General features: G+C 54.6%; 2 protein-coding genes across 5 annotated transcripts; both read left to right on the top strand.

The window, feature by feature from the left end:
• Positions 1 to 1,286: 1,286 nt before the first annotated feature.
• IPO13 (importin 13) lies at positions 1,287 to 21,190 on the top strand. 3 transcript variants are annotated; one of them, XM_060140270.1, is made up of 20 exons: positions 1,405 to 2,127; positions 3,904 to 4,640; positions 9,821 to 9,961; positions 10,052 to 10,193; positions 10,286 to 10,452; positions 10,657 to 10,777; positions 10,864 to 11,011; positions 11,452 to 11,633; positions 11,719 to 11,745; positions 11,918 to 12,052; positions 12,251 to 12,394; positions 13,715 to 13,795; positions 14,340 to 14,477; positions 14,669 to 14,765; positions 17,686 to 17,738; positions 19,998 to 20,064; positions 20,153 to 20,211; positions 20,364 to 20,453; positions 20,746 to 20,927; positions 21,018 to 21,190. In XM_060140270.1, exons 1-20 carry the CDS (start codon positions 2,044 to 2,046, stop codon positions 21,112 to 21,114), a joined length of 2,892 nt encoding a protein of 963 aa, XP_059996253.1. In that variant the 5' UTR covers positions 1,405 to 2,043; the 3' UTR covers positions 21,115 to 21,190. The 3 variants fall into 3 exon arrangements, with proteins under 3 accessions (XP_059996254.1, XP_059996253.1, XP_059996252.1); XM_060140269.1 differs by having other exon boundaries at positions 11,840 to 12,052; XM_060140271.1 differs by lacking the exons at positions 19,998 to 20,064; positions 20,153 to 20,211; positions 20,364 to 20,453; positions 20,746 to 20,927; positions 21,018 to 21,190 and adding an exon at positions 17,857 to 19,031 and having other exon boundaries at positions 1,287 to 2,127; positions 11,840 to 12,052.
• Positions 21,191 to 23,365: 2,175 nt separating this feature from the next.
• DPH2 (diphthamide biosynthesis 2) lies at positions 23,366 to 26,529 on the top strand. 2 transcript variants are annotated; one of them, XM_060142641.1, is made up of 6 exons: positions 23,366 to 23,601; positions 23,775 to 23,887; positions 24,149 to 24,372; positions 24,571 to 25,254; positions 25,348 to 25,524; positions 25,606 to 26,529. In XM_060142641.1, exons 1-6 carry the CDS (start codon positions 23,455 to 23,457, stop codon positions 25,728 to 25,730), a joined length of 1,470 nt encoding a protein of 489 aa, XP_059998624.1. In that variant the 5' UTR covers positions 23,366 to 23,454; the 3' UTR covers positions 25,731 to 26,529. The 2 variants fall into 2 exon arrangements, with proteins under 2 accessions (XP_059998624.1, XP_059998625.1); XM_060142642.1 differs by lacking the exon at positions 24,149 to 24,372 and having other exon boundaries at positions 23,417 to 23,601.
• Positions 26,530 to 27,226: the final 697 nt, after the last annotated feature.

Genomic DNA, 27,226 nt, shown 5'->3' with positions numbered 1-27,226 from the left:
GCAAATGTTAATAAAACGTGAGGTGGAGGAGTAAGGGGTAGAGACTGCTGGGGTCTGTGGCCAACCAGATCTGTGGCTGATCTCTGCTACCCTAGCTGTGTGCCCAGGGACAAGATAAGCTCAACTTTCCCCAACTTCAGTTTCCTCATCTGAAAATGGTGAATGAAAATACCCACCACAGAGTTGTTGACAGAATTGGACCTAAGGGGGACTTCCCTGATGGCACAGTGGTTAACAATCTGCCTGCCAATGTAGGGGACACGGGTTCGATCCCTGGTCTGGGAAGATCCCACATGCCCTGGAGCAGCTAAGCCGGTGCGCCACAACTACTGAGCCTGCGCTCTAGAGCCTGCAAGCCACTACTGAGGCCGCGTGCCACAACTACTGAAGCCCGCGCACCTAGAGCCAGTGCTCCTCAACAAGAGAAGCCACTGCAATGAGAAGCTCGTGCACCGCAATGAAGAGGGCCCCCCGCCCCCCACTCACTGCAACTAGAGGAAGCCTGGGCGCAGCAACGAAGACCCAACGCAGCCAAAAAATACATATAAATAAATTTAAAAAAAAGAATTTGGACCTAAGGTATGTAAGTACTGTTCCTAGCACTTAAATGTGAGCTATTCTTATTTTAATTACTCATAAAGAGACGTTGCTCCCAAGAACCCGATGAAATTCTCCAAGCACTGTCCATGGTATGTGGTTTCCCAGTTGCTCACTGGGTGGCCCCGAGAGCCATCGTTTTTTATTCCTGAGGCGCGCCAAGCCCCCTTTCTTCTCAGGGTAGTGCGGACGCCTTCCCAGACGGCCCCCTTCCTGGGCCCCAGGTCGTGCCGCCAGCGAAGCACCGGAGTAACCTCTGCCCCCCCAGCACCCCCTCCCCCCGCCCCACCAACACGTACCTTATCCTCCAGCCTGGGTTCCCAGCTCCACCCACCGGCCCCTTGAGTCACGTCCTCCTAGGAGGCTGCCCCGCAGCGCCTCCCGCCGGTCGGACCTGGAGTGCCTGTTGGCCGCGGTAGGCCTGCAGCTGGCGGGGCTCGGCGGGTCCCGAGCCCACGTGCTCCCCGCCTCCGCCGCAAGGCGCCGCCCTCCCGCTGGGCGCAATCCGGACTACATTTCCCAGGGTGCGCAGCGGCGGGGGCCTTGGCTCGGCGGGGGCCTCGAGCGGCGCGCCGCTCCGTCGCCTGCTCGGGAGCACGCGGGCTGGCGGGAGGACAGGCAGAAACGAAGACCCGGAGAGAGTTTCTGCGCAGTTCCGCCGGGCCGTGCTCGGCTGTGCCGTGCCGAGTCGGACCAGGGCAGGAGCGGGTTGGGGGGTACGACCTCAGAGTCGGCGGTGCCGGGGACAGGCGCTCGGGGCATCCCGCGCCTCTCTGAGGTCCCCGCCCCGTCCCGGCCGGGCCAACTCGCCTGTCAGTCAGTGGGGCGGAGGCAGCGACGGTAGAGGGGCCGGAGCCGGGCACGGAGAAGAGCGCGGGCCAGGCCGAGCAGTGGGGACCTGCCCCTTAACTCCACGGACTCTTCGCCCCAGACTTGCGAAGCTGTACCCCCTGCGCTTCGTTGGACGCCTCCGTAACCCGCGAAGGGCTCTCTTCCCCCGTAGCCTCCCACCCCCGTGACCTCTTACTAGGACCCGAGAGCTCACTCAGAAGAGGGTGTTGTGGGTACAGGCCATCGACCCTGTGACCCCTCACGGGCCAGGGCCTTGGTTTCCCTCAGGCCTCCCTCCCCTGACTCACTCCTCATAGCTTCTGGGGACAGAGCCCTGACCTACCACCAGGACCGCTGCCTGCGAACTCCTCACTGACGGCTTCCTCCTAGGAGTCCCCCTCCGTGGGTCTCCTCCTAAGAGCATCCCTTTTGGCCTCTGGCAAGCCTCCCCGCCAACCGAGGTGGGGAGGCCTCGGCAGCCATGCTCGCCCTGGGCCCCCTGTCACCCCACCACCCCCTGGGCACCGAAGCCGGAGTCTAGCAGGGGGCCAGCAGCCAAGAGGCTGGGGCAGGAGACAGGTCACGGTCCACCTCCCTGCTGGGGAGGGAGCAAAGATGGAGCGGCGGGAGGAGCAGCCGGGGGCTGCAGGGGCTGGAGCAGCACCAGCCTTGGACTTCACTGTGGAGAACGTGGAGAAGGTATGAGGGCCCTGGGGTGGGCACTCCAGTGACAGAGCAGAAGTTCTGGGGACTGACACTAATGCCGGAGCCCAGGCTTGGGCTGGGTGCCCGTTGGGATGGTGCCTCCAGAGCACCTGGCATTTGCTGTCTCTCCGGGCAGGCAGGACAGCAATGTAATGGTGTCTTAATAGGCTATTTTGGGCTTTCCTTAGACATGGGTCCTCTGTGGATATTCTGGGGTCTTGGGGTGGTCCTTCCAGGGTGCTGACGGTTTAGACTTCCAGCCAGACTGGCTGTTCTCCAGCTCCATGGAAACGGCATGAGCAGTGCAGTAAGAAACCAAGGACCCGGGAGACCTGCAGCTCAGTCTCCAGAAACCATAGTGATATTGAGCCATCCTGGACCTGTTTTGTTGAGCCAGGGGCTCAGAAAATAATCTGAAACGAAAACAATCTGGGTTATGTTTTCACTCTTCCTTGGAGAAGGGTCCTTCCTTTATTGGATGGAGGCCAGACCACTCCTGGGCAGGCAGGAGTAGGGTTGGCCCCCTTTGTTTTGTGCTGGGTCCAAGGAGCCTGGTCCTGCTGGCAGCTTCAGAGTTCTTCCCTACTCACCTGCCCACATGGCTTCCTGCCATGGCACTCCCAGTATCCCCCACTGCCCAGTCCATCTTTTTTGAACTGCTTCTCTGTTTCTTTTCTGGGTTCTGCCCCCAGAGGCCTGGAATGCGGAAATGCATTTTCCCTGGGATGAATGGGGAGATGGGGCTACCTTGCTGGAAAGCAGAGAATGGTTGCAGATATTCGTTTGTTATTCTTGAGCCCCGTTTACCATACCCAATAGTGAGGATGTGTCTCTCTGCTTCTGTTCTCTGCCTGCCTCCGCATCCCTGAGGGTCCAAACAAGGGACAGTGGCCATAACTGGCTGTCAGGGATACAGACAGGGCTAAGTCTACTTGGATGGAGCCTGCTTAGGGGGTGAGAGTCCTAGCCTCACTCTTCCACCCCATGCGGCTGGGCAGTGTTGGCATGGTGGCGTACTGTTCCATGTGCTACCAGGGAGATAAACCACTGTTTTCTTACTGTGTGAAGTCCTTATGGAATTGGGACCCTGGGGATTTGGCTAGTTGAAAGCTCCAGGCTAGGCGTTTGCCAGGGCTGCAGGCCAAGACTTCTCTGGACCAGCTTTTTGGACCCTCTCGTGTGCTCTCTGAGGAGTGTTCTCACCCTCCTCTCCAGTTTGTCCCTGCCCTAGGGCTGCCTGGCAAAGCCTTAGTCCTGCTCAGATTTCACAATGGCTTTGGTGCCAGCATCTGGAGTGACCGAGGGATGATCCTGGGGGAGCTAAATGGAGCTGTTGGAGTAGATGAGACCAGCTGTGCCTGGGAGGGTTGGGGGGCCCCTCAGGCTGTTTCATACTCTTCTCAGGTTTAGCTTCTTCCCTGTGGAGCCATTCCTTCCACCTGGACCTTGCCCTTTACTTCAGGTGCTTCCCCTCTGGGGAACTCAGCCTCCTCTTTTGCTGCTCTCCTGTGGAAGTTCATTTTCTGAACCCATAATGTTTTGCTATAAGGAGAAGAAATTATGGTAGAGTATGGGCAAAGTTCAGGCACTCAAGATATCGGCAGGACTCCAGGCCCAGGAAACACTGCAGAGCCCTGAGCTCTCCCTTCCCGCTCAGCCCCCTAGTCAGAAAGAGAGAGCAGTCTTGCAGGACCAGGTCCTGCCCTCTGTTCTGGGCTCTGGCAGGATCCAGAGTAGCCAGCACCTGCTCAGTCCTGTGCTGTCCTGCAGGCGCTGCACCAGCTCTACTACGACCCCAACATTGAGAACAAGAACCTGGCTCAGAAGTGGCTGATGCAGGCCCAGGTCTCCCCACAGGCCTGGCACTTCAGCTGGCAGCTCCTGCAGCCCAACAAGGTGCCTGAGATCCAGTACTTTGGGGCCAGTGCCCTGCACATCAAGATCTCTCGCTACTGGAGTGACATCCCCACTGACCAGTATGAGAGTCTAAAGGCACAGCTCTTCACCCAGATCACCCGCTTTGCCAGTGGCTCCAAGATTGTGCTGACTCGGCTGTGCGTGGCACTGGCCTCGCTGGCTCTCAGCATGATGCCTGATGCTTGGCCGTGTGCTGTGGCAGATATGGTACGGCTCTTCCAGGCTGAGGACTCACCAGTGGATGGCCAGGGCCGCTGCCTGGCCCTGCTAGAGCTGCTGACAGTGCTGCCCGAGGAGTTCCAGACCAGCCGCCTGCCCCAGTATCGCAAAAGCCTGGTGCGGGCCAGCCTGGCAGTGGAGTGCGGGGCTGTCTTCCCGCTGCTGGAGCAGCTGCTGCAGCAGCCCAGCTCACCCAGCTGTGTGCGTCAGAAGGTGCTCAAGTGCTTTTCCAGCTGGGTGCAGCTGGAGGTGCCCCTGCAGGACTGTGAGGCGCTCATTCAGGCTGCCTTCGCTGCTCTGCAGGACTCAGAGCTCTTCGACAGCAGCGTGGAGGCCATTGTCAATGCCATCTCGCAGCCTGATGCCCAGAGGTGAGCCAGTCCCCTCCTTCCGGAGATGGACAGTCTGCTTGGCCAGCCACGCATCCATCCATCCATTTGTTCAGTAAACACTAATTGAGTGCCTACTGCATGCTTGGTCCTATGCTAGCAATAGGTCCAATGCTGGAACCAAACAAGACATGGTCCCTGTCCTTATGGTTCAGAGAGGGAGACAGACATCAGACAACTAACTATGTAATGAATTATTCCATGAAAATATTTGACTCTCCCTTCCCTTTCTCTCAATCTTGCAGTCACAAAGTTCTGGTGTTCTGCTTCTGACTATACTGTGTATCTGTTTTTTCCATTTCCACTACCACCACCCTGGTGTAAGCTGTCCTCACCTCTCTCCCCAGAATACTGAGGGGCTTCCTCACCAGTCCCCTGGTTTTCACACTTATACCCTTCATTGCCCACCCAGCACCCAGAGCAATCCTTTAAAAATGAGGATCTAATCTTTCCTTTCTGCTCAGAAATCTCCAGTGGGTCCTCACTGCTCTTAGGATAAAGTTCAGAATCCTCAACGTGATTCACAGGGGCACTGCACAACATGGCGTCCCCAGCCTTGTCTCGTACCATGCTCCCTGCTTTCTTCACTCTCACACAATCTCTTCAGTTCTGTGAGTGTCCCAGGCTCCCTCTAGCCTCTGAACCATCACATGTACTTGTCATATCACTGCTGCCTCAGCTGAAACTTCGCTTCCTTAAGGAAGTCCTCATAATTTTTAAGACTCAGTTTGGTCTCTATTATTTTATCTCAGAGCTCCCAGTGTGTTTCCTTCTTAGCCCATAACGCAGTTTCATTATAAATTAATGTATGTCTCCCCATTAGTCTCTCAGCATTGTGAGGACAGTCACTCTGTCATTTTATTTTGTCACACTGTGCCTGGCAGCACTTGGTAGCATTCATTATTTTTTGAACGGATGAAAAGTAGAGTTGCCTGAGTGGTGAGGGGTGGGGGTGGGGTAGGGAGAGGTTGGAAGGGGAGGGAGTGTTCCAGGCTTCGGGAGCTACAGCAGGTGCAAAGGCCTGTGGTGGGCAGCACCACCATACATTACACTCACCGAAAAAAGGTGAGCGTAATGAGATGCTTCTTCAGCAAGTGTTGCTTGAGCGTCTGTTTATGTGTGGGGCCCTGGGCTGAGCATAGGGAGCCTAAAGATGGGTTGATTTCTGCAAGATAGGAGCTCACAATCTAGTAGACACTTGGGTGGGCAAGTAGAGCCTATGTGATGAACGCTCTAATGGAGGGAGCGGGTGGCTGTCAGAACCCAGAGGAGGCATTTAACCCAGTCTGAGGGTTATTAAGGGCTTCCCAGAGAAGGGGACAATAGAGCTGTGCTTTGAAGGCTGTGTAACAGTTAGCCAGATGGAGGGGATGGATATGGGGAGGACCTTCCAGACAGATGGAAGAGCCCGAGCAAGGGAAGGGTGTGAGAGAGCCTGGTGAGTAGGTGTGATTAGACAGCAGAGTATAAGGGCCACTGGTAGGAGATCCAGGCCCAGATCATGCAAGACCTTGCTGGCCAGGCTTAAGATTTTGGTCTTCATCCTGAGGATGATGTAAAGCTATTAAAGGATTGTAAGCAGAGAAAATGGCATGATGGCATTTTTGGTATAAGTTGGATTGGCCAGGGCAAGACTGGAGGCCTGACACTTAACATTTCAGAGAAGATGCTTTGGGAATGCTTGGCAGAACCAGAGGGGAAGATACCACTGAAAGAGATGGCCTGGGAAAGTGGTTGATAGTTCTAGCCTTGGCATTAGTCATGTCTGAGTTTGAATCCCAGAGGGTTCACCTCCTAGATCTGAGACCTTGGGCAAACCACTTTTAAGCCTCAGTTTCTGTCATCAGTGAAATGGGTGTGATCATATTACAGAGTTTAAGTAGGATAATGTGCCCAGGGCCTGCCCCTGGTATTCTGTGGAGAATATTTTGGTATGAGGATTAAATAAGAGAATGTCTGTGAAAGGTTTAGCATGGTTCCTGGATACTCCGTAAACGGCAGGGACTAGTATTTGGTATCATTATTGCATTGGCAGTTAGTACGAGCCCTTTCCCATGGCTTCTCTGGTTTTCCAACTTCAGGTGGGCACCAAGTCCCAGGTCAAGGCCTTTCTTGGCTGGCTGGGCTCAGACAGTTGGTGGCTGAGGGGAATTGGCAGGGCCAGTGCGTGGGTGATGTGGGGTGTCCTTGGATACACCTAGGTTTACTCGGCTAGCCAGTGTCTCGAGGGCTTTGGTAGGTAATTGATGCCTCTTCTCCTCTGAACGAATGAGCGAGCAAGGAGCCAGTGAGGGAACCTATAGCCTCCTGAGCGCCCATTGGCTGCAGCCCCCTTGGTTGCTTAGCAACTCTCCCCATTTTCTCAACTCTGCTCCCAGAGCTCTAATTGCAGGTCTGGGCTGAGCTCTGTGTGAGTGGCAGGCAAGGAGTCCCAGCAGCCCTGCCCCGGCAGCTCGAGCTGACCAACAGGAGCCAGGCCTTTTGAACCCAGGCTCAGCCATGGTGCTTAAAGACATCCGCTCTATCTTCCTCCCCCACACCTAGAAGCCTCAAGGCCTCAGGCCCGTGTCTGCTCACAGGTCTCAGGCACAGGTGCCCAGGTGGTAGGAAATCTATGCAAGAGTTTCCCCCATGGGTGGGCTGCATCCAGCCTGGAGTCAGTGTTGGGCCTTGCTCTGTCTAGTCTGTTTCCTAGCTTTGGCTTGAGAAAGTCACCTTCAGTGGCTTTGACTTCTGGGTCATCCAGCCACTACCTCCCCAGGTGTCCTGACATCAGCTCCCCTTGGCTGAGCCCGCACTCAGGTTACCCTTTTCCCAGCCCTCCACAGCTGCTGCTGCTTGCCTGGCTCTCTCTCCTTTGAGAAACAAAATTTTTTTCCTGAGATTTGTTTTTAATCCTGGAAAAGCTTTTCACTGGGGACTGGGGAAGGGAAAGAAGGTGAATTAGACAGGCTCTTGGGGGCTCCCATCAGTTAGAACTTGAGATGTGGGCTGAGATCTCCATAGATCCTTTGGGGAAATTCAGGTTGGGCCTTGAAACAGAAGCAGATCTATAGCTGTGTAAGGAGCTGTCTTAGCCTGGAATCTGTCTCTAATTTGTTCTGTGACCTTGAGTAATACTCTGAGCTCTACTGGGCTCTACTCTTTGATTTATCCTATTATGAGGTATAGATGAGACAAATTAAGAACTTTCATTGAGTACCTACCGTGTACATGAATTTTGAAGGTGTGAGGGAACCTTGGAATACAGTGGGGATGCTGTGAGGGTAGGGCACTACCTCCTGCCCCTGTCTCAGCTACTGGGGAGTTTGCGGGCCATGGCCTTGGCCCTGCCCCTACTCGTTGTGCCAGAGTCTGGTCTGAAGGTGCCCATTGTCTTGTGGTGCAGCCTGTGTCAGGGCCATGAGACTGAAGCTATCCCCACTGTCTCCAGGCAGCACCCTCTGGAGCTGTCTCTGGGCTGTGGGTACCCTGGTAGGGACGTCTTGTCCCACCAGAACCAGGATGCGGAGAAAGCCAACATCCTGGACTGGTTGCCTCTTGTCCTTCTCATCCTCCACCTAAGGTTATGGGGCTACCTCCGAACAACCTGCTTGGGGCAAGTCCAGATAGAACTCCTTCTGGACCCTCAGTAACCCCTCCCCTCCATAGATTGCTATGGTGACTCTATGATTGACAGCAGAGGGATCCCCCCCTGAGAGTATCACTTCTCTGCTTAGTCTCATCTCCACAAAGCAGGTTTCTGGGAATGGAGCTAGCCTCCTCTCAGGCTCCTTTGTATACTCTGCTTCCTCTCCTGCTTCTTTAGGCATCATTGTGCTCTTTTCTCTCATTCAACACTTTCTTCTTGGGCAATTCTCATGTGCTCCCATTGCCGTTTGCTGATGTTTCCAAAATCTATGTCTCTTGCTCAAACCTCTCCATCGGGCTTCAGGTTTTTATCTCCAACTCTCTGGACACTTCTACCTGCCTATCTCACCAGGTACCTCTGATTCAATGTGCCTAACACTGAACTTACCACCTTCTGGCCTCCCATTAAATTTATTACTGTTCCCCTCTACCCGCTCCTCCAGGTCTCAGTAAATACCTCTACCAAGGAGAGTTGTTCTTGACTCTTCCCCATCCTCATATCCCTGTTTTGCCTCTAAGCTCCCTCTGAGTTCATCATCTACTTCTCTCCCTTCCTTATTGCCACCAGCGTCCTTAGGAGTTAGGATTTGGTGGTAGGGGGTGGAGTGGAAGGTGGAGGTTGATGCTCTCAGGATTGTTGCTGCCTTCTAAAGTCTTTAACGGGACTCCTAGCCCGTGTTACCTCTTCTGTCTCCCACCCTCGTTCGGTCTCCCCTGACACTGAGTGTATTAGTTTCCTAGAGTTGCCATAATAAAGTGCCACACACTGGCACACACAACAGAAATTTATTGTCTCACAGTGGTGGAGGCCAGAGGTCTGAAATCAAGGCGTCAGCTCTGTCTGAAACTGTGGGAGAATCCTTCCTTGCCACCTCCTAGCTTCTGGTGCTTTGCTGGCAATCTTTGGTGTTCCGCTCGGCTTGCAGCTGCATAATTCCAGCCTCTGCCTTTGTCATCATATGTCATTCTCCCTGTACGTCTCTGTCTTCACATGAATGTCTTTTAAGAACACCAGTCATATTGTATTAGGGCCACCCCCTACTCTGTGTTCTAATCTACAATGACCCTATTTCCAAATCAGGTCACATTCTGAGGTACTGGAGGTTAGGGCTTTAACACATCTTTCTGGGGGGGGGGGGACACAATTCAATCCATAACAGTCTGTTCTCTGGTCCCCCAAAATTTATGTCCTTCCCGCATGCAAAACGCATTCACCTCATCCCAACCTCCCCAAAAGTCTTAACCCATTTCAGCATCAACTCTGAGTCTAACTGGAGGACACAAGTCCACCCATAACACTTACCTTCTCGTACTTCCTTCCCAGAATTCTTCTGGAAGTCTCTGACCTAAGGTTCTTCTCAAATTGGGCAGCATCAAACCTGCCGTGTAGGCCCTGACCTCTTTTTCACTTTGGGTTTGATGTGGGAAGGAAGGGGGGCTTTGATGGATGACAGGGAAATTGTGCCTTTCTCTTAAAGCTGGTGGGGGATGGGCAGACAGCTATGATGGGTCTCCTCACCTTATGCCTCCAGGTATGTGAACACACTCCTGAAACTCATCCCACTGGTACTTGGACTGCAGGATCAACTGCGACAGGCAGTGCAGAATGGGGACATGGAGACCTCCCACGGCATCTGTCGCATTGCTGTGGCCCTGGGCGAGAACCACTCCCGGTGAGGAGAGGGGCAGCTGGGGGTGGGATAGTAGGGCCCTCTAAGAAGTGGGGGAGGCGGAATGACCTCCCTATGTCTCCTCCCTCCCAGGGCCTTGCTGGACCAAGTGGAGCACTGGCAGAGCTTTCTGGCCCTTGTCAACATGATCATGTTCTGCACGGGCATCCCTGGCCACTTCCCTGTCAATGAGACCACCAGCTCCCTGACCCTCACCTTCTGGTACACGCTGCAGGTGTGTCATGTGACCTTCAGTAGGACTGGGCCATGATGGAAGAAGGTGAATCAGGGGCTTCTCTGGCTAACTCTCCTCCCTGGCTCTCTCAGGATGACATTCTGTCCTTTGAGGCAGAGAAGCAGGCTGTGTACCAGCAGGTATACCGGCCGGTCTACTTCCAGCTGGTAGATGTGCTTCTGCACAAGGCCCAGTTCCCTTCTGATGAAGAATATGGATTCTGGTCCTCAGATGAGAAGGAGCAGTTCCGAATTTACAGGTGATGGTAGCAGGCCAATCCTAGCTCTAAAGGGAGTCCTGAAATAATGAAGGCAATGAGGGGAGGGGCCCAAGGCCAGGCTCCCTGAATCCTGGGCCTCCTTTCTCTATAGGCACTTTGGCAGGGCTCTGAGGGAACTGGGGTGGGCTCCTGGGCTTGGGGGAAGCAGCCAGGTGGTGTATAAGGCCTTTATCTGCTTCTCAGGGTGGACATCTCAGATACACTCATGTATGTCTATGAGATGCTGGGGGCCGAGCTGCTCAGCAACCTCTATGACAAGCTGGGCCGTTTGCTTACCAGCTCAGAGGAGCCCTACTCCTGGCAGGTACCTCCCCCGCCTGATTCCCTCAGCCCTCCCAGACCTGTTGCACCCTCCTCCTGAGCCAAGCCAGTGGCATCCTCTTTTCCCAGCACACAGAGGCCCTGCTCTATGGCTTCCAGTCCATCGCGGAGACCATCGATGTCAACTATTCTGATGTGGTGCCCGGGCTCATTGGCCTCATCCCACGGATCAGCATCAGTAATGTGCAGCTGGCGGACACTGTCATGTTCACCATTGGTGAGACCTGGCACACACCCATGAGCACATTCCCAGAGCCAAGGCACACATCCCCAGCCACAGCCAGCTTGCTGGGTCCTATCCAAAGTGGGAGACATACATGCCCACGCACACAATCAGAACTGCAGCCAACTGACTGTCCTGGCATGTCTAGGGGTCCTTTCTACAGTGCACTGAGCTGCAGTTCAGTGAGGGTAGTTCACTGTCACTGAAATAGCAGCACTGGGCCTCTACTGCATAACTCCTTCCTGCTTCTCAGGTGTAAGGCTCATGTTTGAGCATGTGCGTGCGTGTTTGCCCATTCAGTCCTCTGAATGAGCAGTGCTCCATACAGGGCCTGCAACTCCACCCTGCCAGGAGCTCTGCCTGCCTCACAGGGACATGGTACACAGCCAGCCTGGCCTGCCTCAGATGTCTTGCCTTCTCCCTTCTTCCCCCAGGAGCTCTGTCTGAATGGCTGGCTGACCACCCCGTCATGATCAACAGCGTTCTACCCTTAGTACTGCATGCCCTAGGCAATCCTGAGCTCTCTATCTCTTCTGTGTCCACCCTCAAGAAGATCTGCCGAGAATGCAAGTATGACCTGCCGCCCTATGCTGCCAACATCGTGGCTGTCTCCCAGGTACGCGGGGGCCCTGGGTGTGTAGCTGGGCCTCAGGGCACACTCTGCCCTGTGCTGACACCATATTCCTTCTTTTTTTCCCCAGGATGTGCTGATGAAACAGATCCATAAGGTGAGTTCAAAAGTTTCTAAGGGGCTCCTTGGGGTATTGTGGGGACCTGTAGAAATCCCATCTTCTGCCTTTGCGCCTTATTCTCTGTTCTCAGAACCTTCCCCAAGAGGTTCATTCTTCCCACCCACAACCAGGTGTGTCTGGGACTGACCCTCGATGTTCTGCCCCACAGACGAGCCAGTGCATGTGGCTGATGCAGGCACTGGGCTTCCTGCTGTCGGCCCTGCAAGTGGAGGAGATCCTTAAAAACCTGCACTCGCTCATCTCACCATATATCCAGCAGCTGGAGAAGCTGGCGGAGGAGATAGTGAGTGAGCTGGTGTGCGCGCGCGCGAGTGTGTGCGTGTGTGTGTGTGTGTGTGTGTGTGTGTGTGTGTGTGTGTGCTGGGGAGCAGCAGTGGGACTATGGGACTTCCCTTCGTGTTGGCGGTGACTGCTGAGGGGTGGGGCTTGAGCTGGCAGTCAGGGCTGGGAGACCCAGAGCTTGGTTCCCTTCTCCCTGTAGCCTAATCCCTCCAACAAGCTGGCCATTGTCCACATCTTGGGGCTTCTCTCCAACCTCTTCACCACGCTGGACGTCAGTCATCATGAAGATGATCATGAAGGCTCTGAGCTCCGGAAGCTGCCAGTGCCGCAGGGACCCAACCCTGTGGGTGATGTTGTCATTGCTATTGCCCCCCCAACCCTGTGGTAATGTCATAGTCACCCCTGAACTCTACGGGTAATATTGTCATTGTGTCCCTGGCCCCATGGGGCATGATGCATTTGGTCCTCTGACCCTGTGAATGACCCTATCATTGCCCCTTACTCTGTAGGGAGTGATGTCATTGTCTCAGTCCTGTGGGTGATGTTGTCTTTGTCCTCCCCACCTGGAGTGGTGGTATAGTGTTTCCTTCTCCCCATGGGGGACACCGACATTATCCTACAACCCCAAAGTGATGTAATTTTGGACCCTTGTTTAACCTCCAACTCTGTGAGGCCTTCTATTTCAGCATTCGCTGTCCCCTACGGGCACTCCACATGTAATAGTTCTTGCCTTTGAGTTGCTCCTAGTCTAGAGGAAATACATGTAAACAGATTGTCACAGAGCAGTATGATAAGTACTGCAGTAGGCTCGGGCACAAAAGGGATTGGGATGACCACTTACAAGCTGTTTGGTCTGGGGCAAGCCTCAGCTTCCCATTCAAAACTATGAACATGAAGATATCTGGTGCTAAAAAAAAAAAAGATATCTGGTGCTCATCTCATAGAACTGTGCTGAACAGCTGGTGTGGTCTTGATTGAAAGTACTTTGCATACCATAAAGCTCTGTACAGATGTGAGGGACTGCCTTGGTCATTGTTCCAAGTATCCCCTCCAGGGTTTCTCCTGGAGAAAAGGAAGTCACAGTATCCTGGTCTCTGTACTCAACTCCCCACCCCAGTTTCAGTTACCCTTTTGGCTCCAGACCAAACCGAGGACACTGTCCTCCCACAGAGCCCCTTCTCCTATGGTAGTCATCGTCCTGCCTTCCCTCACCTCCCAGGACCTCAGGCTGCTCTCTGCTCCACCATAAGTTGCCCGTATCTACGCATCCCCTGGGGCTCTCTACCCTAAGCCTATCTGGATGAGACAGCATCTCTGCTTCTTCAGGGGCTAGCCCATAAGCGTTTGGCACTAAGATACTTTTACTGAGCAGAAGTAGATAAGGAGTGACTTTTTTAAAAGGTTATCTTTTGAAGCACTTGTCATATGCCTGCTTTGCAGTTTGAGGCTTCCTCTAAGGTGATCCCCAGAATTCAGGGTATCCTCTTTCATTCATGGGGATTCAGCAAAGCATTCCTGCCCCCAGGGTCCCTTGCACTGAGTCCTCAATGGGCAGTCTGGGGCAATAGATTCGAACTCCTGGCCTACTTCCAGCTACTGAGTAGTCCTTCTTGGGTGGGTGAGAGAGGTGGTGGGGGCACCTCACTTCTTCCTTTGTCTTCAGGTGGTGGTGGTACTGCAGCAGGTCTTCCAGCTTATCCAGAAGGTGCTGAGCAAATGGCTGAATGATGCCCAGGTGGTGGAGGTGAGTCCTGACCCTTGCCATCAGCCCCTGTGGTGACTTTGCTCAGAGGTGGAGCAGGAAGAGGGTATTGCCGCCCCACCTCGGCTTGAGATGACCTGGAGGAAGTAAAGGAGATGAATCCTGCCCCATAGACACAGGGATTCTCTGGGGAAGACATTCAGAGCTTCCCAGCATCACAAGAAGTGCTCGACCCCAGGACTGTGATGCTGGGGCTGAGTGACAGGGATCCATTTTAGCATCAGACACCTGCTTTTGTTCTGTTCATTTCAGAAGTTGCTCACCACTGTTGCTCCCTGAAAGGCAATGGTGAGGATGTAAGTAGCAAGAGTTAAGTTACAAATTTCCATCCTCGGCCCCTCTGAGAAGGGCCTTTTGGCCTCCTGCCTTCCAGGGTGAGGGTCAGACTTGCCTACCTTCCTTGGTTCGCAGAGCCAGGCAGGGCTTGTAGGTAAGGGCCCATTTTTAGGCCTCCTCTGTGCAGGGCCTCAGTTCTGCTCCAGCCAATGGTGACCTGCTGACCAGGGCCCCTTTGCTTTCTTCCCAGGCGGTGTGCGCTATCTTCGAGAAGTCAGTTAAGACGCTGCTGGACGACTTTGCCCCCATGGTGCCACAGCTGTGTGAGATGCTGGGTCGGATGTACAGCACCATCCCTCAGGCCTCCGCTCTTGACCTCACTCGACAGGTGGGCCTTCTGGTGGATGCAGCAGTGTTTGGGATGTCATCCCAGGCAGAGATCTGACGCAGGGCTTGGGCGGGTGGGTGGAGTGGGGTGGATGGCTTCTCTGGCAGGGGTTCTCACCTGCATCCCAGGGATGTTGGCCTGTCCTGGTGGGCCAGGGCCTCAGCTGACCGGCATTCCCTGCTTTGTTGTAGCTGGTCCACATCTTTGCTCATGAGCCTGCCCACTTTCCCCCAATCGAGGCCCTCTTCCTGCTCGTCACCTCCGTCACACTCACCCTCTTCCAGCAAGGTAGGTCCTGACCAGGGTCTCTGCTGCTGCCGCCACTGCCACTGCCTCTGCTTCCCCAACTGGGGAGCCAAAGCTGCCCACTCTGTTCTCCTCACTCCCCTGAGTTGCACCTGGGACTTGATGGGAAACTAACGGGATCAAGCACAGCACAATTGTCACCTTACAGATAGTGGACAAGAGAGTGAATGATGTCTTCTACTGGCCTGCTGGACTCAGGGCCAGTCTGGATGTGGGGGCAGATGGGGCTGGAAGCTCTGAGGGACTTGGGGCACCAGGCTGACTCCATTTCCTTTGGGATAGAATGAAAAGTGGAGAGAGCGTGGCTTCGAAGTCAGATAGACCTAGATTCTAAGCTCATCACCACCAACTAGTTGTGTGACCTTGGGCAAGTCACTTACCTTTTCAGAGCCTTCATTCCCATATCTGTGAAATGGAGATTTTCAGATACTCGATAGGATTGTTACAGGTATTAAAGTAGCATCTTTTGGGCCCCTGGCTTGGGGTTTTTGCACACGATGTACTCAGTGATTGCTGGTTCCTTTCCCTACATTGAGACTTATTCCTTTCTAGGCCAAAATCCTTTGGTTGTGGTCCCAGTGCCCCATTCACTGTGGCCCTCTGCCTGAGAGAAGTTGGGAGCAGGGGGCTCCAGGCTTCCCCTGCTGCCTAACCCAGGCTTCTCACTCAGAAAGGAAACAGTGTTGTTCCTCCAGCCTCCTGAGTTTTGCCTGGATTTGTGGTCACAGGTTTGAGGCTCACCAGGAGTCTCAGCTGGAGCTAGAGCACTCTCTGCTTCTGTCCTCGGTGTCTGGTCCCATGATGCTGGCCTCTGCTCTGGTGGGCCATGGGTAGTTTCCAAAGTGGGGAGAAACCTGAGCCAGAAACCCGGATGTGGTCATCCTCAGCGCCACCTCTCCCCCTCCTCGTATCCAGCTGGGGACAGGTCGTGGTGGTCCTTCAGCCTGCCCACTTCTCCCCACCCTCTACGGCCACTGCTCCAGTGTACGGTGCCATCTGGATCAGCTCAGCAATCTTCTAACTGGTTTCCCTGACATCTGCCCTTCTCCAATTCATTCTGCACCATGCAGCTGTAATATTTTTTATAAGACACAAATCTGAGCATTTTCCCTCCCTGGCTTAAAGCCCTTCTGTTGCTCCCCATCACTGTGGGGTCATCGTCCCACTGCCCTCCACATGATATAGCTCCTGCCTACTTCTCAACGTCCATTCCTGAATGGCTCCAGCGGTTCAGCCATCCTGATTTTTCCTCACTGTGTCCCGTTTGATCCCTATGCCTTGCTCCTCTGCCTGGATTGCCCTGTGCCCTTTACTGGGTGAGCTCTCGCTCCTCCCTGCCTTACCCATGCATCAGTCCTCGGAAGCTCCTCTGAGGCAGAGCTGGGTGCTTCCGACCTTGTGCCAAAACTGCATCGGGCATGCACTGCTGATACAGCACTGATCACACTCAGTAAGCAGCTCCCATGTCTGTCTCTCTCCCTGGACTAAGCTCCTCAAGGGCAGGCTTGGCTCTCTTCCCTCTGCGTCCGTCAGAACAAGGCCAGCATAGAGTAGGCACCAGACGCTGTTGAAGAAAGGAGGACGAGGGCTCCTTGCCCTTGGAGCCTTTCTTCCTCACTGTCCGGCCCACCTCTAGCAGGGTGGCTGCTGAACGCCAGACCTGCCGTCTGCAGGGCGACCCAGGCATGGGGCACACCGGGCTTCGTTTTCCAAGACTTGAGTAACTTGGGGCGCAGATGTGGAAGGGACGTGCTTTATCAGTGGCTCCTCACAGCCCGAAGGAAGCAGGGGAGAGATTATTATCAACTTGACAGTCGGGGAAACCGAGCGTCTGTGGCTTGCGCAAGATCACACAGCTGCTTAGTGGTGTCTCAGGCAGGGGTTCCCGCAGCACCTCCTCCTGAGAGTGGAGCGGCGGGCGGGACCTCCAGGCGCACGCCTCATCCGTGCCGCAGGTGTCCTCAGAACTGGAAGCAGAGTAGTGTCCAACATCCTGTCTGTTGGGCTTGTTGGTTGTCTTACAGGACAGGATGGTCCCCTCACCTGCTATGCTTTCCCAGCCTTGCCGTACTTTCCTCGGGCTCTGCCCTCCCATCACACCGTGGGGTGACTGGTTTCCCTCTTTCCTCGTGCGTCCAGATGGTGGGAGCTGGTGGTCAGCCCTGAGCCTGGCTCTCTGCTGGGTCTGTGTCCATGTGGAGGGGCTTTGTGGGTGAGGTTCTCATTTTTGGCCTCATGATGCAGTTCCCTCCCCTAGGCCTTGCAGTGGCTTGCCTGGCCATCCCCACAGCATATGGGGCACTGCAGTACCCAAGAAGGAGTCTTCTGGTTTAAGAGAACCCAACAGATTCCTTTCTTTGGCTAAACCAAGAGCCCTAAGGCCATGGAAGGGAGGGGGCGCCTGCTCAGACCATGATACACGGCCCTTTCCAGGGCCTTCAGCCAGGCCTCCAAAGGCAGTACCAAGGACCGACCTCCCACCAGCCCTGCCCTCCTCTTTGATGGCTAGTGATGGGGAGGTATGTGCTAGGAAGCAGTGTAGGGCCACTGCAGCGTGCCAGAGGCCACAGCAAGAGTCTGGGGGCTGTTTGTCCAGCTACATGGTGGCCAGCGTTGCTCGAGCATCGCAGGGTCACCTGGGGACTGACCTGAGGAGGAGCGGGGAGTAGGTGGAAGGCCCCTCGGGAGGGAGCTGGGGCAGACCGTCCTTCACTTTGCCGTCTCTTTCTGTTGGGCTTCTCCCAGTTCATGGTTTTTGTATGTTTTGTTTCTTTATCTTGCTTCCTGCTGCTCATGTGCCCCCACGCTGTCTCCCTGCAGGCTCTCAGTCCCACATAACTATATGAGGTTGAGTTGCTGTTTGTATAATTTTTTCTTAAGTTCCATCTTTATTATATTTTAGGGCCCAGGGATCATCCTGATATTGTTGATTCATTTATGCAACTCCTGGCACAGGTGTGTTTTAGTTTTATTCATTCACGTTCTGTTCTCTCTCTTTCTCTTTCTCTTATGTTGAAATTCAATTTAAGCCTATTTTTAGCTTTCTGTTGACAAATTTTTTTTTTCTGTTCAGTTGAATAGAGTTTCTTCATCTGTTTCCGTGGAAGTTGACAACCCAACATCCTCCTTTAGTGCCCCTTTGCCTCAACTAGCTCAGTCCTCCACAGAGACCAGGGAGAGGCTGATCCCGAAGGGAGGGAGCTGGGCTGGCCTGGCGGGTGGGAAAGGGAGGGGGTGGTAACTGTGCCCAGCAGCTCCTGTGGGGCTGGGGTGGCCGAGGAGTTCAGGGGCAGGACCGGAGTTGAAGGGCCTGGGGTTCATTGTCCCCGTGCTCCTGCCGGGAACTGCCTGCCTCAGTGCCCCCAGCCTGCTCTCGAGAGGTAGGCTGGGAGGAGCTCCAAGGGAGGGGCCGAGCTGAATGTGCTGCGGTGGAGCCCAGAGCTTGGCTGTCGCTGGGCTGTCAGACAGATCCTGCTGCTGCTGGGAGGTGGGGTGCTGGCTTCATTGTGAGATGTGTCTGGTGTGTAAGTGTGTCAGACCTTACTTGTATGTTTTGAGTTTGGTTTGGGAAGGGAGCAGAAATCACGTGGCTGCCGTAAGTAGTACGTGTATTGTGTTGAGTGTCGGGATAAATGTGTAGTTGAAGTGTGGGCCTGGGCATTGTTGCGTGTTGTGTGTTGATGTGCGTTAAGCATTGATGGAGTTTGAATATGGATGCGTGTTGGAGGCGTGTGTGTTGGGCTGTGGGAGTGCGTGTTATGGAGGGTTAGGCGTAAGTACGGTAGTGGTGTGTCTGTATTAGGGGTTGTATGTTTGAGAAGATATATGTGTCGGGCTGTGGGAATGTGGGGTTAGTATGATGGGGGGTTCTGTGTGTCAGAAAGTTCCTGTGAGTTGGGGGTTCCCATGGGTTGTGGTAAATGATGTGTTTCTTTGCTTAATCACTGCACAAATATATTTTGAGTGTTTAATACGTGCTTGGTAGTCTGCTAGGTGCTGAGAATATAACGGTGAGCAAAAGCAGCCACAGTTCTTACTCTCTTAGAACTTACAGTCTAGTGGAGGGGGCACAGGAGGAGTGGGAATGGGCGGTGTGTCCTGGGCCTGGGTGGACGTGTGTGAGGGTATCCATGAGGGTGCATCTTTGGGGTGAGGGCGTTTGAGTATGTATTTGTGCCTGTGCGTGGGGAGAGTGCACGTGCTGGGAAACCGGGTGGAACGAGGGTGTGGGCGTGTGGACATGGTTTGGGGACGTGGGGGGGGTGGGATGTGAATATGTAGTGAGGGTGTGTAGCAAAATGTGGGAGAGTGGTGTGTACAAGGGATGTGATAGAGGTGTGTGATAGAGGGTCAGTAGGGCGTTTCAAGTGAGGGTGCATGTGGGGCTGTGTGCACAAGAGTAAACATGGGGGAGTGGAAGGTATGTGAGGACTGAAGGGTTAGGGGTCGATGTGGTACGCATTGGGGGGCTACTGGGGAACAGCAGTGCTTTGATGACTGTGGGAGCTGTGCAGAGCATCTCCTGTGACCTGAGGATGTACCAGTCATGCCCTGGTACCACTTGGGGTGGGCTCTCGGCCCCTACACTCTGTCCACTCCCCCTGACATGGCAGCCCTGGCTCCTGGGCTGGGTATAGAGGAGAAGGGCCTGGACACAGGGTATCCTGGGTGAAAGGCGGGGCTGTGGCTCCCAGGCTCCTGCCCTGCTTTTCCTCTTCCTAAGCTGGAGAGTGTCTGAGGAATGCAGGTGGGATGTAGGAGGGGGGCTCTTAGACTGGGCTCCATGTCCAGCTGCCATCTCTTCTTCCTGCTGCCCTGTTAACAAATCCAGGGGGCCCCAACTGCCTCTGTGAATCAGAGTGAAGTCACTGCTGGCAACCCGGAGCCTGCAGGAGGTCTGGCCCTGATGGTGGGAGGTGGGGAGTGAGGTGTTTGATTAGGGGTGACTTGGGACCCAAACTTTTGCATTATGACTCCCAACCTCTCTCATATACCTGTGCGTTCATGTACACATACATGTACATAGCATCCCTTGGCTGCTCCCCTCCTGACCTACTGAGCTCTGGAGTGGTCTGGGTCCCCCAGAGACGGCTGGGTGGCTGGTGTTGACAGCCTCTACTTGCGGTGTGTGAACTTGGGGTCTGGGTGGCAGGTGAGTGGGGGGATGGTTCTTGGAGTTGGCTGGGCTGGGCTTACCAGCTCCACCTCCTGCAGGCTCTGAAGCGGAAGCCAGATTTGTTCCTGTGTGAACGATTGGATGTCAAAGCTGTGTTCCAGTGTGGTAAGTGGGGCCAGGTGAACAGGTGGGCCTGGGGCCCCTTCGGGAGGATCCTTGACACCCATCTGATCTGCCTCTGCCTCTCCCACAGCTGTGCTGGCCCTCAAGTTCCCCGAAGCACCTACTGTCAAGGCCTCCTGTGGCTTCTTTGTGAGTCCCGTGCTGACCCCTAACCCCCCACCACCCCTATGCCTAGCACACCCTGCCCAGGACTCTAGAGGGTAGGGGTGTGGTGTGCAGGTCTTGTCTCCAGGGGGACAGGAGAAAGAGCTGGGGCTGACGGGCCTCTCCATCCTCTGTAGACAGAGCTGCTGCCTCGGTGTGGGGAAGTAGAACCTGTGGGAAAGGTGGTACAGGAGGATGGCCGTATGCTGCTCATAGCAGTGCTGGAGGTGAGATGGAGCCAGGTGTGGGGGGTTTGATGGGGGTTGGGTGGCCCTCACTGTTGGGGCAGCTGCCTTCCTGGGGAGCTTGAGCCTTGGTTCCCTAAGCTCTTGTTTCTCTGTCAAGTCAGTGGCTGGAAGTTGTTGGGTTTCTGTGAGGATCAGCTGGCTCTTGAAAAGCAGCGCTCACCTGTCATATGCACTTTGGCTGAGGAACTGTCCGGGAGTGGGTGGGTGTGGCTAGGCACCCTTGCTGCAGAAGGGGCAAGGCCCTGGTGTGCTGAGAACCCGTCTCCCTCAGGCCATTGGGGGCCAGGCCTCCCGCAGCCTCATGGACTGCTTTGCCGACATCCTATTTGCTCTGAACAAACACTGCTTCAGCCTCCTGAGCGTGTGGATCAAGGAGGCACTTCAGTCACCTGGTTTTCCCTCTGCCCGCCTCAGCCCTGAACAGAAGGACACCTTCAGCCAACAGATCCTTCGGTGAGCAGAGCTGGCAGGGCCTGGGCTCGGGTCAGGGGGCAGAGGAGGCGTGGTGCATGGTGCTAACTTGCTCTCCCTTCTCTTCTTCAGCGAGCGAGTAAACAAGAGGCGGGTGAAGGAGATGGTGAAAGAGTTCACACTGCTGTGCCGGGGGCTACATGGCACAGATTACACAGCTGACTACTGAGGGGCGCCCCCGTCCCACCCACACCTCCTCCTCACCCCTTCCTATCCCCAAAGAGTAAACTTGAACCTTCACTGCACTGCTGTCTCTGCTTCCTTTCCACTGCCACCACCACCTAACTGGGTGACCTCAGAAGACCTGGGGGAAGGATGGGAGGATGCTTGGACCCAGGCCTTGGTAGGGTGTGGTGGGGCCAACCTCTCGCTCCTGGGGTGGAAGGGGCACTGCTATAGCCAAGCCGCCTAGGCTGGAGCCATTCCAGATACTGCGGATGCCCTTGGGGTAGGTGGGGACTGCAGTAGTGTCAGCAACCCACCCCCCATTAAATTAGTCCCAACGTTTATGCATGCATACATTTACTTAATCAACAGTGCTGAGTACTAGGCCCCTAAATCTGCCATGCCTTGTTCTGTCTGAACAAAAGCTGATCTAGTCCATAGCTACCATGCTAACTAAGCTGGGAGAATGGGACCAATGAGGAAGGCTGCATGAAGGAAGTTTCATTTCTGAAGGGAATGGGAGGCTTCCTAGGTAGAGGACTTGGGGACTTGGGCTGGCAGTGAGGTGAGGCTGGGCTCATTTGGGAGGGAAGAAATGGAGAGTGGCTTTGAATTCCAGGGTGTGTTTCTTGTGTGGGGTTATTGAGGCACCCAGACTTGCACTTGGTTGAGAAGAGGTATAGAAAGCGGGGCTGAGTATGTGGGGGAGGAGATATGGTGGACCCCAGGGGAAGAGGAAGGCAGGCCCTAGTGTTGTCTGCAAACCCATAGCTCCCCAACTCTATGGTACCTGACCAGCACGTGATGGTCAGGGTTTGGTCAGGACCAAGGACAGCTCCCGGCCTGCTGTTGCTCTCCTCCCTTAGCAGGGTTCCCTCCCTTTCTGTCTCAGCCATAGTTCCACCCTGGCTGCCTCTCAGGCACCCCAGCCATCTCATCTCCTCAGTAAGATCGCAAGAGCAGGATTGGGTTCTCCTGACTCCCAGCCCTGAGCCATGAGTCTCCTTGGAAGTGTTAGGAGAACTGGTTACTCCCACGATTGTCTCACTTTTTCTCCTGTTCTTTTCCCAACCTCTGCGCAAATTCTGTGTCCTCCATTCTTCATCATTCAATGTCTTCCCACACCAGCCAGCATCAGCCCCCCTTTCATGTCATCCCCTGAGATCACTCTGTCCCCTTTCCCTTACCCCTCCTCCATCCCATTCTCACCTTACTCTTGATTTTTCACTTCTGGAGTATGTAGAGATGTTTCACATACTTTCTGTCCTTTTCTCCTACGACATAGCACCCGAGTGTCTTCCTCCCTGCTGCCATGATCAAATGTAGCATATATAACCTGGGAGAACGAGGGGTCTAAGGAACAGCTTCTGAAATCAGACCTGGGTACAGATGGTGCCACTGATTTGCTGAATCTTATTAGGCAGTTAGCCTCTTTGAGCCTCCGTTTCCTCATCTGCAAAATGCGACAGCTCTTACTCCAAAGACTGAACTCTGTAGTACCTGGTGAACAATTAGTGCTCAGTGTTTGCTTGATTGAGACTGCCGTGAGGATAGTAGTGGATTCTTCCAGTACATGTGCTATGCAAAGGACTACTTTATGAAGTTTTATATCTAAATTAATTTGCCCCAGCAATCCTATTAGAAGTACTATTGTTACAAGCCCCATTCTGCAGATGAGGAAACAGCCATTAAAGACGTTGAGTAACTAAGAGCCTCAGTCATTAGTAAGGGGCAGAGCGCAATATTGAAACCCAGGCAGTTTGGTACCTAATTTAAAAATTATGCAATGCCTAATTATCTATCACCTCCCAGCTGAGAGTGCAGGGGAAGTGCTTAACAGTGTAGGCGGATAGGAACTGCTCAAACTGGAGTAGTTATTTTCAGGGAGTCGGTGTCTCTGAGGGCGCTTGGCGGCTGAACCGGAAGACCAGCGCCCGGAGAGGTGAGCCAGGAGAACTGCAACACCCACAAGGCTCCGCGCCTCCTCTGAGCCACTTCCGATTGGCTTCGGGCTGGGAGGCCGACTATTGGTTCTGTGTGGGCTGGAGGGCGGGAGCCGTGCTGATTTTTAGTTGGGTGAAGTTGCCATCAGCCCCGCCTCAAGCACCCGGAAGTAATCTCCCTGGGAGGCCCACGTGTAGCGGAGAAACGGGAGTTCGGATGGGTTGGGTCCTGGCCCAACGGCTGCGGGCTGACTGACTCCCCCCCGACACCACCCCCTCCTCCCCCCCCACTCCCTCCCCCCACCCCCTCCCCCGCCCGCCCACCAAGCGACACTATGAGGGCCGTTTTTGAGAAGGCGGGGCCTGAAGCTAATTGAGGGAGGTCCCCGCTGCCTCCCGCTATGGAGTCTACATTCAGCAGCCCAGCGGAGGCGGCGCTGCAGCTAGAGGCGGGCGCTGCCGGGCTGCGCACTCCTCTTGGGGACCTGGACCGAGTGTATGAGCTGGAGCGAGTCGTTGGATTTGTCCGTGACCTGGGGTGTCAACGGGTGAGGAGCGGATGGGTCGCCCAGAGGATCGGGATCTTGGGTGATTTTGTGAGGATGGGAATGAGGGAAGATGCTTCTCTGGGAGGAGGGACTTTGAAGGTTAGGTAGGGACTCCCGGAAGGTTTCCCTTGAAGAGGAGAGGCTGTTCCTGACTCCATGGTTTATGCTTACAGGTGGCCTTGCAGTTCCCTGATCAGCTATTGGGAGATGCTGGGGCCGTGGCTGCACGACTGGAGGAGGCCACAGGGTCGAAGGTGTTCATTCTGGGAGACACAGCCTATGGCAGGTGTGAACTTGGAGCTTGCCGATAGAGGGTGGGGTAGGTCTAGGGATCCAGGGCTCATGGCATTTCCCCTCTATGACAGTGTCTGACCCCGATGGTTGCGTTTCTCCCTGATGGTGATGTTTCCTCTCCTGATACTAGCTCTTCTCAGTGAAGGTGTCTTCTTTTCATAACGTCATATTCTTCATTGACCACATTTTCCATTGATGACGGCAACGCTTTTCTCAATGAGAACCCCTCTCACTAATGGTGTCTCCTCTGCAGCTGCTGTGTGGATGTACTGGGTGCTGAGCAAGCTGGAGCTCAGGCCCTTGTACATTTTGGCCCTGCCTGCTTAAGCCCTCCTGCCCGCCCACTGCCCATTGCCTTCGTCCTTGGTCAGCGATCTGTGGCCTTGGAGCTCTGCGCTAAGGCCTTCGAGGCCCAGAACCCAGACCCCACAGCGCCTGTGGTGCTGCTGAGTGAGCCGGCCTGTGCCCACGCCCTGGGTGAGGGTTTTGCCTTTGCATGCAGGAAGGGTGGGCTGACCAGTTTGTGCCTTAATTTCTCCATGTCAGTACACTCCCATGGAGTTCTTAATATGGGTTTGACCCCAGCCTCTGCTTTTGGTTCCCATTCAGTCTCCTGGGGATGAGGGGGATCCTGCTTTACCAGACCCCAACCCTGACACCACCTCCTTCTTCCAGAGGCCTTGGCCACCCTTCTGCGCCCACGGTACCTGGACCTGCTTGTCTCCAGCCCAGCTCTTCCCCTGCCAGTGGGCTCCCGCAATCCAGATCCTGAGCCCCTGGAGCGTTTTGGGCGCCGCTTCCCCCTGGCTCCAGGGAGGTGTTTGGAAGAGTATGGTGCCTTCTATGTGGGGGGCTCTGAGGCCACCTCTGACCCTGACCTTGACCCAGACCTGAGCCGACTGCTCTTGGGCTGGGCACCAGGGCGGCCCTTCTCCTCCTGCTGCCCAGACACAGGGCGGACTCAGGATGAAGGTGCCCGGGCTTGGCGGCTAAGAGCACGTAGACGCTATCTGGTAGAGAGGGCCAGAGATGCCCGTGTGGTGGGGCTGCTGGCGGGCACGTTGGGTGTGGCCCGACACCGTGAGGCACTGGCACACTTGCGGAACCTGACACAGGCTGCTGGCAAGCGTAGCTACGTGTTGGCCCTGGGGCGACCCACGCCTGCCAAGCTTGCCAACTTCCCTGAGGTGGATGTCTTTGTGCTGTTGGCCTGTCCTCTGGGTGCCCCAGCCACCCAGCCTTCTGGAAGCTTCTTCCGGCCTGTATTGGCACCGTGTGAGCTGGAGGCTGCCTGCAACCCTGCATGGCCACCTCCAGGCCTGGCTCCCCACCTCACACATTACGCGGACTTACTGCCTGGTGAGTGGTGGGGGCACTGCCTAGGCTAAAAATGCTTGGGGCATGGAGTTGGGGGGCCAGGATGGATCCGCTTTCTCCCTCCCTCCCTTCCAGGCTCTCCCTTCCACGTGCCCCTCCCTCCACCTGACTCGGAGCTGTGGGACACCCCAGATGTGTCACTCATTACTGGGGACCTCCGACCCCCACCTGCCTGGAAGCCATCAACTGATCCTGGATGCTTAGCCCTAACCCCGAGGCCCCAGCTGGAGCTGGCTGAGAGCAGCCCTGCAGGTGAGTGTGGCAAATCTCCACTCCCATCTGAATTCTTCCCCTATGTTCAGGCCACTCAGCCTCAATCCCCTCCCTCTGCAGCCTCATTCCTTAGTTCCCGGAGCTGGCAGGGACTGCAACCCCGCCTGGGTCAGACGCCGGTGACGGCAGCTGTGACCGGAAGACGAGGAATTGCCATCGCCTACGAGGATGAGGGAAGCAGCTGATACCATGTGGGGCCAGAGCCACAGGTGGACTTGAAGACCTTTAGTGCTCCCTGCACCAACCCCACTCTTCTGCCAGGATCCTTGAAGGAGCCTGTCACTGAGGCAGCCCCTCACTGGGGATAGGATTCAGCTCTTCCTGTCCTGTCCTGGCGCTGGCACAAGGCTTAGCACATATTGGCTTGGTAAATATCTGTTGTTTGACTGATGCGGAAACAGCTTTGGGTCTTCCCTGAAGCCTTCTGGGCCATCTGTTCTCCTGGGAACAACAGCACAAGACAGTTGAGGGTCTGCCTTTGTTAAAGGCAGGTGCTAAATGGTTTAGACCATGGTTTCTCAATCTTGGCACTATTGACACTTTGGGCCAGATAATTATTTGTTGTGAGGGGCTGTCCTGGGCATTGTAGGATATTTAGCATCATCTCTGGTTTCTGCCCAGTAGGTTCCGGTAGCACGCCCCTCCCCAGTTGTGATGACCAGAAATGTCTCCAGATGTTGGCGAATGTCCCCTATGGGGGCAAAAGCGTCCCCAGTTGAGAACCACTGGTCTGCACCTATGCTGTCCAATACAGTGGCCACATGTGGCTGTTCAAACATAAATTTGAATTAAGTAAGATTAAAAATTGAGTTTCTCAATCACACTAATCACATTTCAGTGCTCAGATAGCCACATGAGAGGACAGTGCAGCTATAAGACATTTCCATCATTGCAAAAAGTTCTGTCGGGCAGTGCTGGTCTACACTGACTCCAATTAGTTTCTCAGGGAGATCACAGAAATTTGAATAAACCAGATAATTTTTCTCCTTGTTTCTTTTTATTCATCAAATACCGCAGGTCCTGCACAGGTCCTGTGGGTTGAGATCTGAATTGTATTTGACTGAATTCCTGTCCTCACAGTGTGTCTGGGAAGAGAGGCAGTTAAACAGACAATTGCCACATGGTGAAGCAATATTCTTTATGAGTAGGGAAGCCCCCAGGGTAGCTGGAGCCCAGAAGAGGCTTCTCAGAGGGAGTGTTACCTAAGCTGGATCGCTTGGAGGGGGGAAAAAAAAAATCAGAAGTGAGGTGAAAAAGACATTTGGGCAAAGGGTACACCATGCTAAAACAGGCGTAAACCAGCATTGTGGGTGCTTCAAGCAAAGTGGAGTTGCTGGACCGTAAAGGTTCAGAGGGGTGAAATGAAATGACTCACCTCTTAATTCCCCACATTTGCCGAGGATCTCGGCATATTGGCGTTGTCCAGCGTGTTGAAGAAGCAGGTGAACAGGGAGATGTGATTTCTGCCCTCAGGGATTGCCCAGTCTGCTAGTAGAGGCAGTTCTGTAAACCGACCATGGTAACTGGGACAAGGTGGGCACCAATCATGTATTCTACAGATATGTATTGAGCACCCACTGTGTGCCAGGCACTGGAGATCCAGCAGTGAGCTCAGGAATCCTTTCATGGTGCTTACATTCTCGTGGTGGGGGCGATAGACACAGAACACTTAGTATGCAGA

This window comes from Lagenorhynchus albirostris, chromosome 2 (genome assembly GCF_949774975.1).
Source record: "Lagenorhynchus albirostris chromosome 2, mLagAlb1.1, whole genome shotgun sequence".
In the NCBI taxonomy this organism is placed as follows: Eukaryota; Metazoa; Chordata; class Mammalia; order Artiodactyla; family Delphinidae; genus Lagenorhynchus; species Lagenorhynchus albirostris.
The sequence above is the reverse complement of the archived record's forward strand: the minus strand, read 5'-3'. Positions and strand labels throughout refer to the sequence as shown.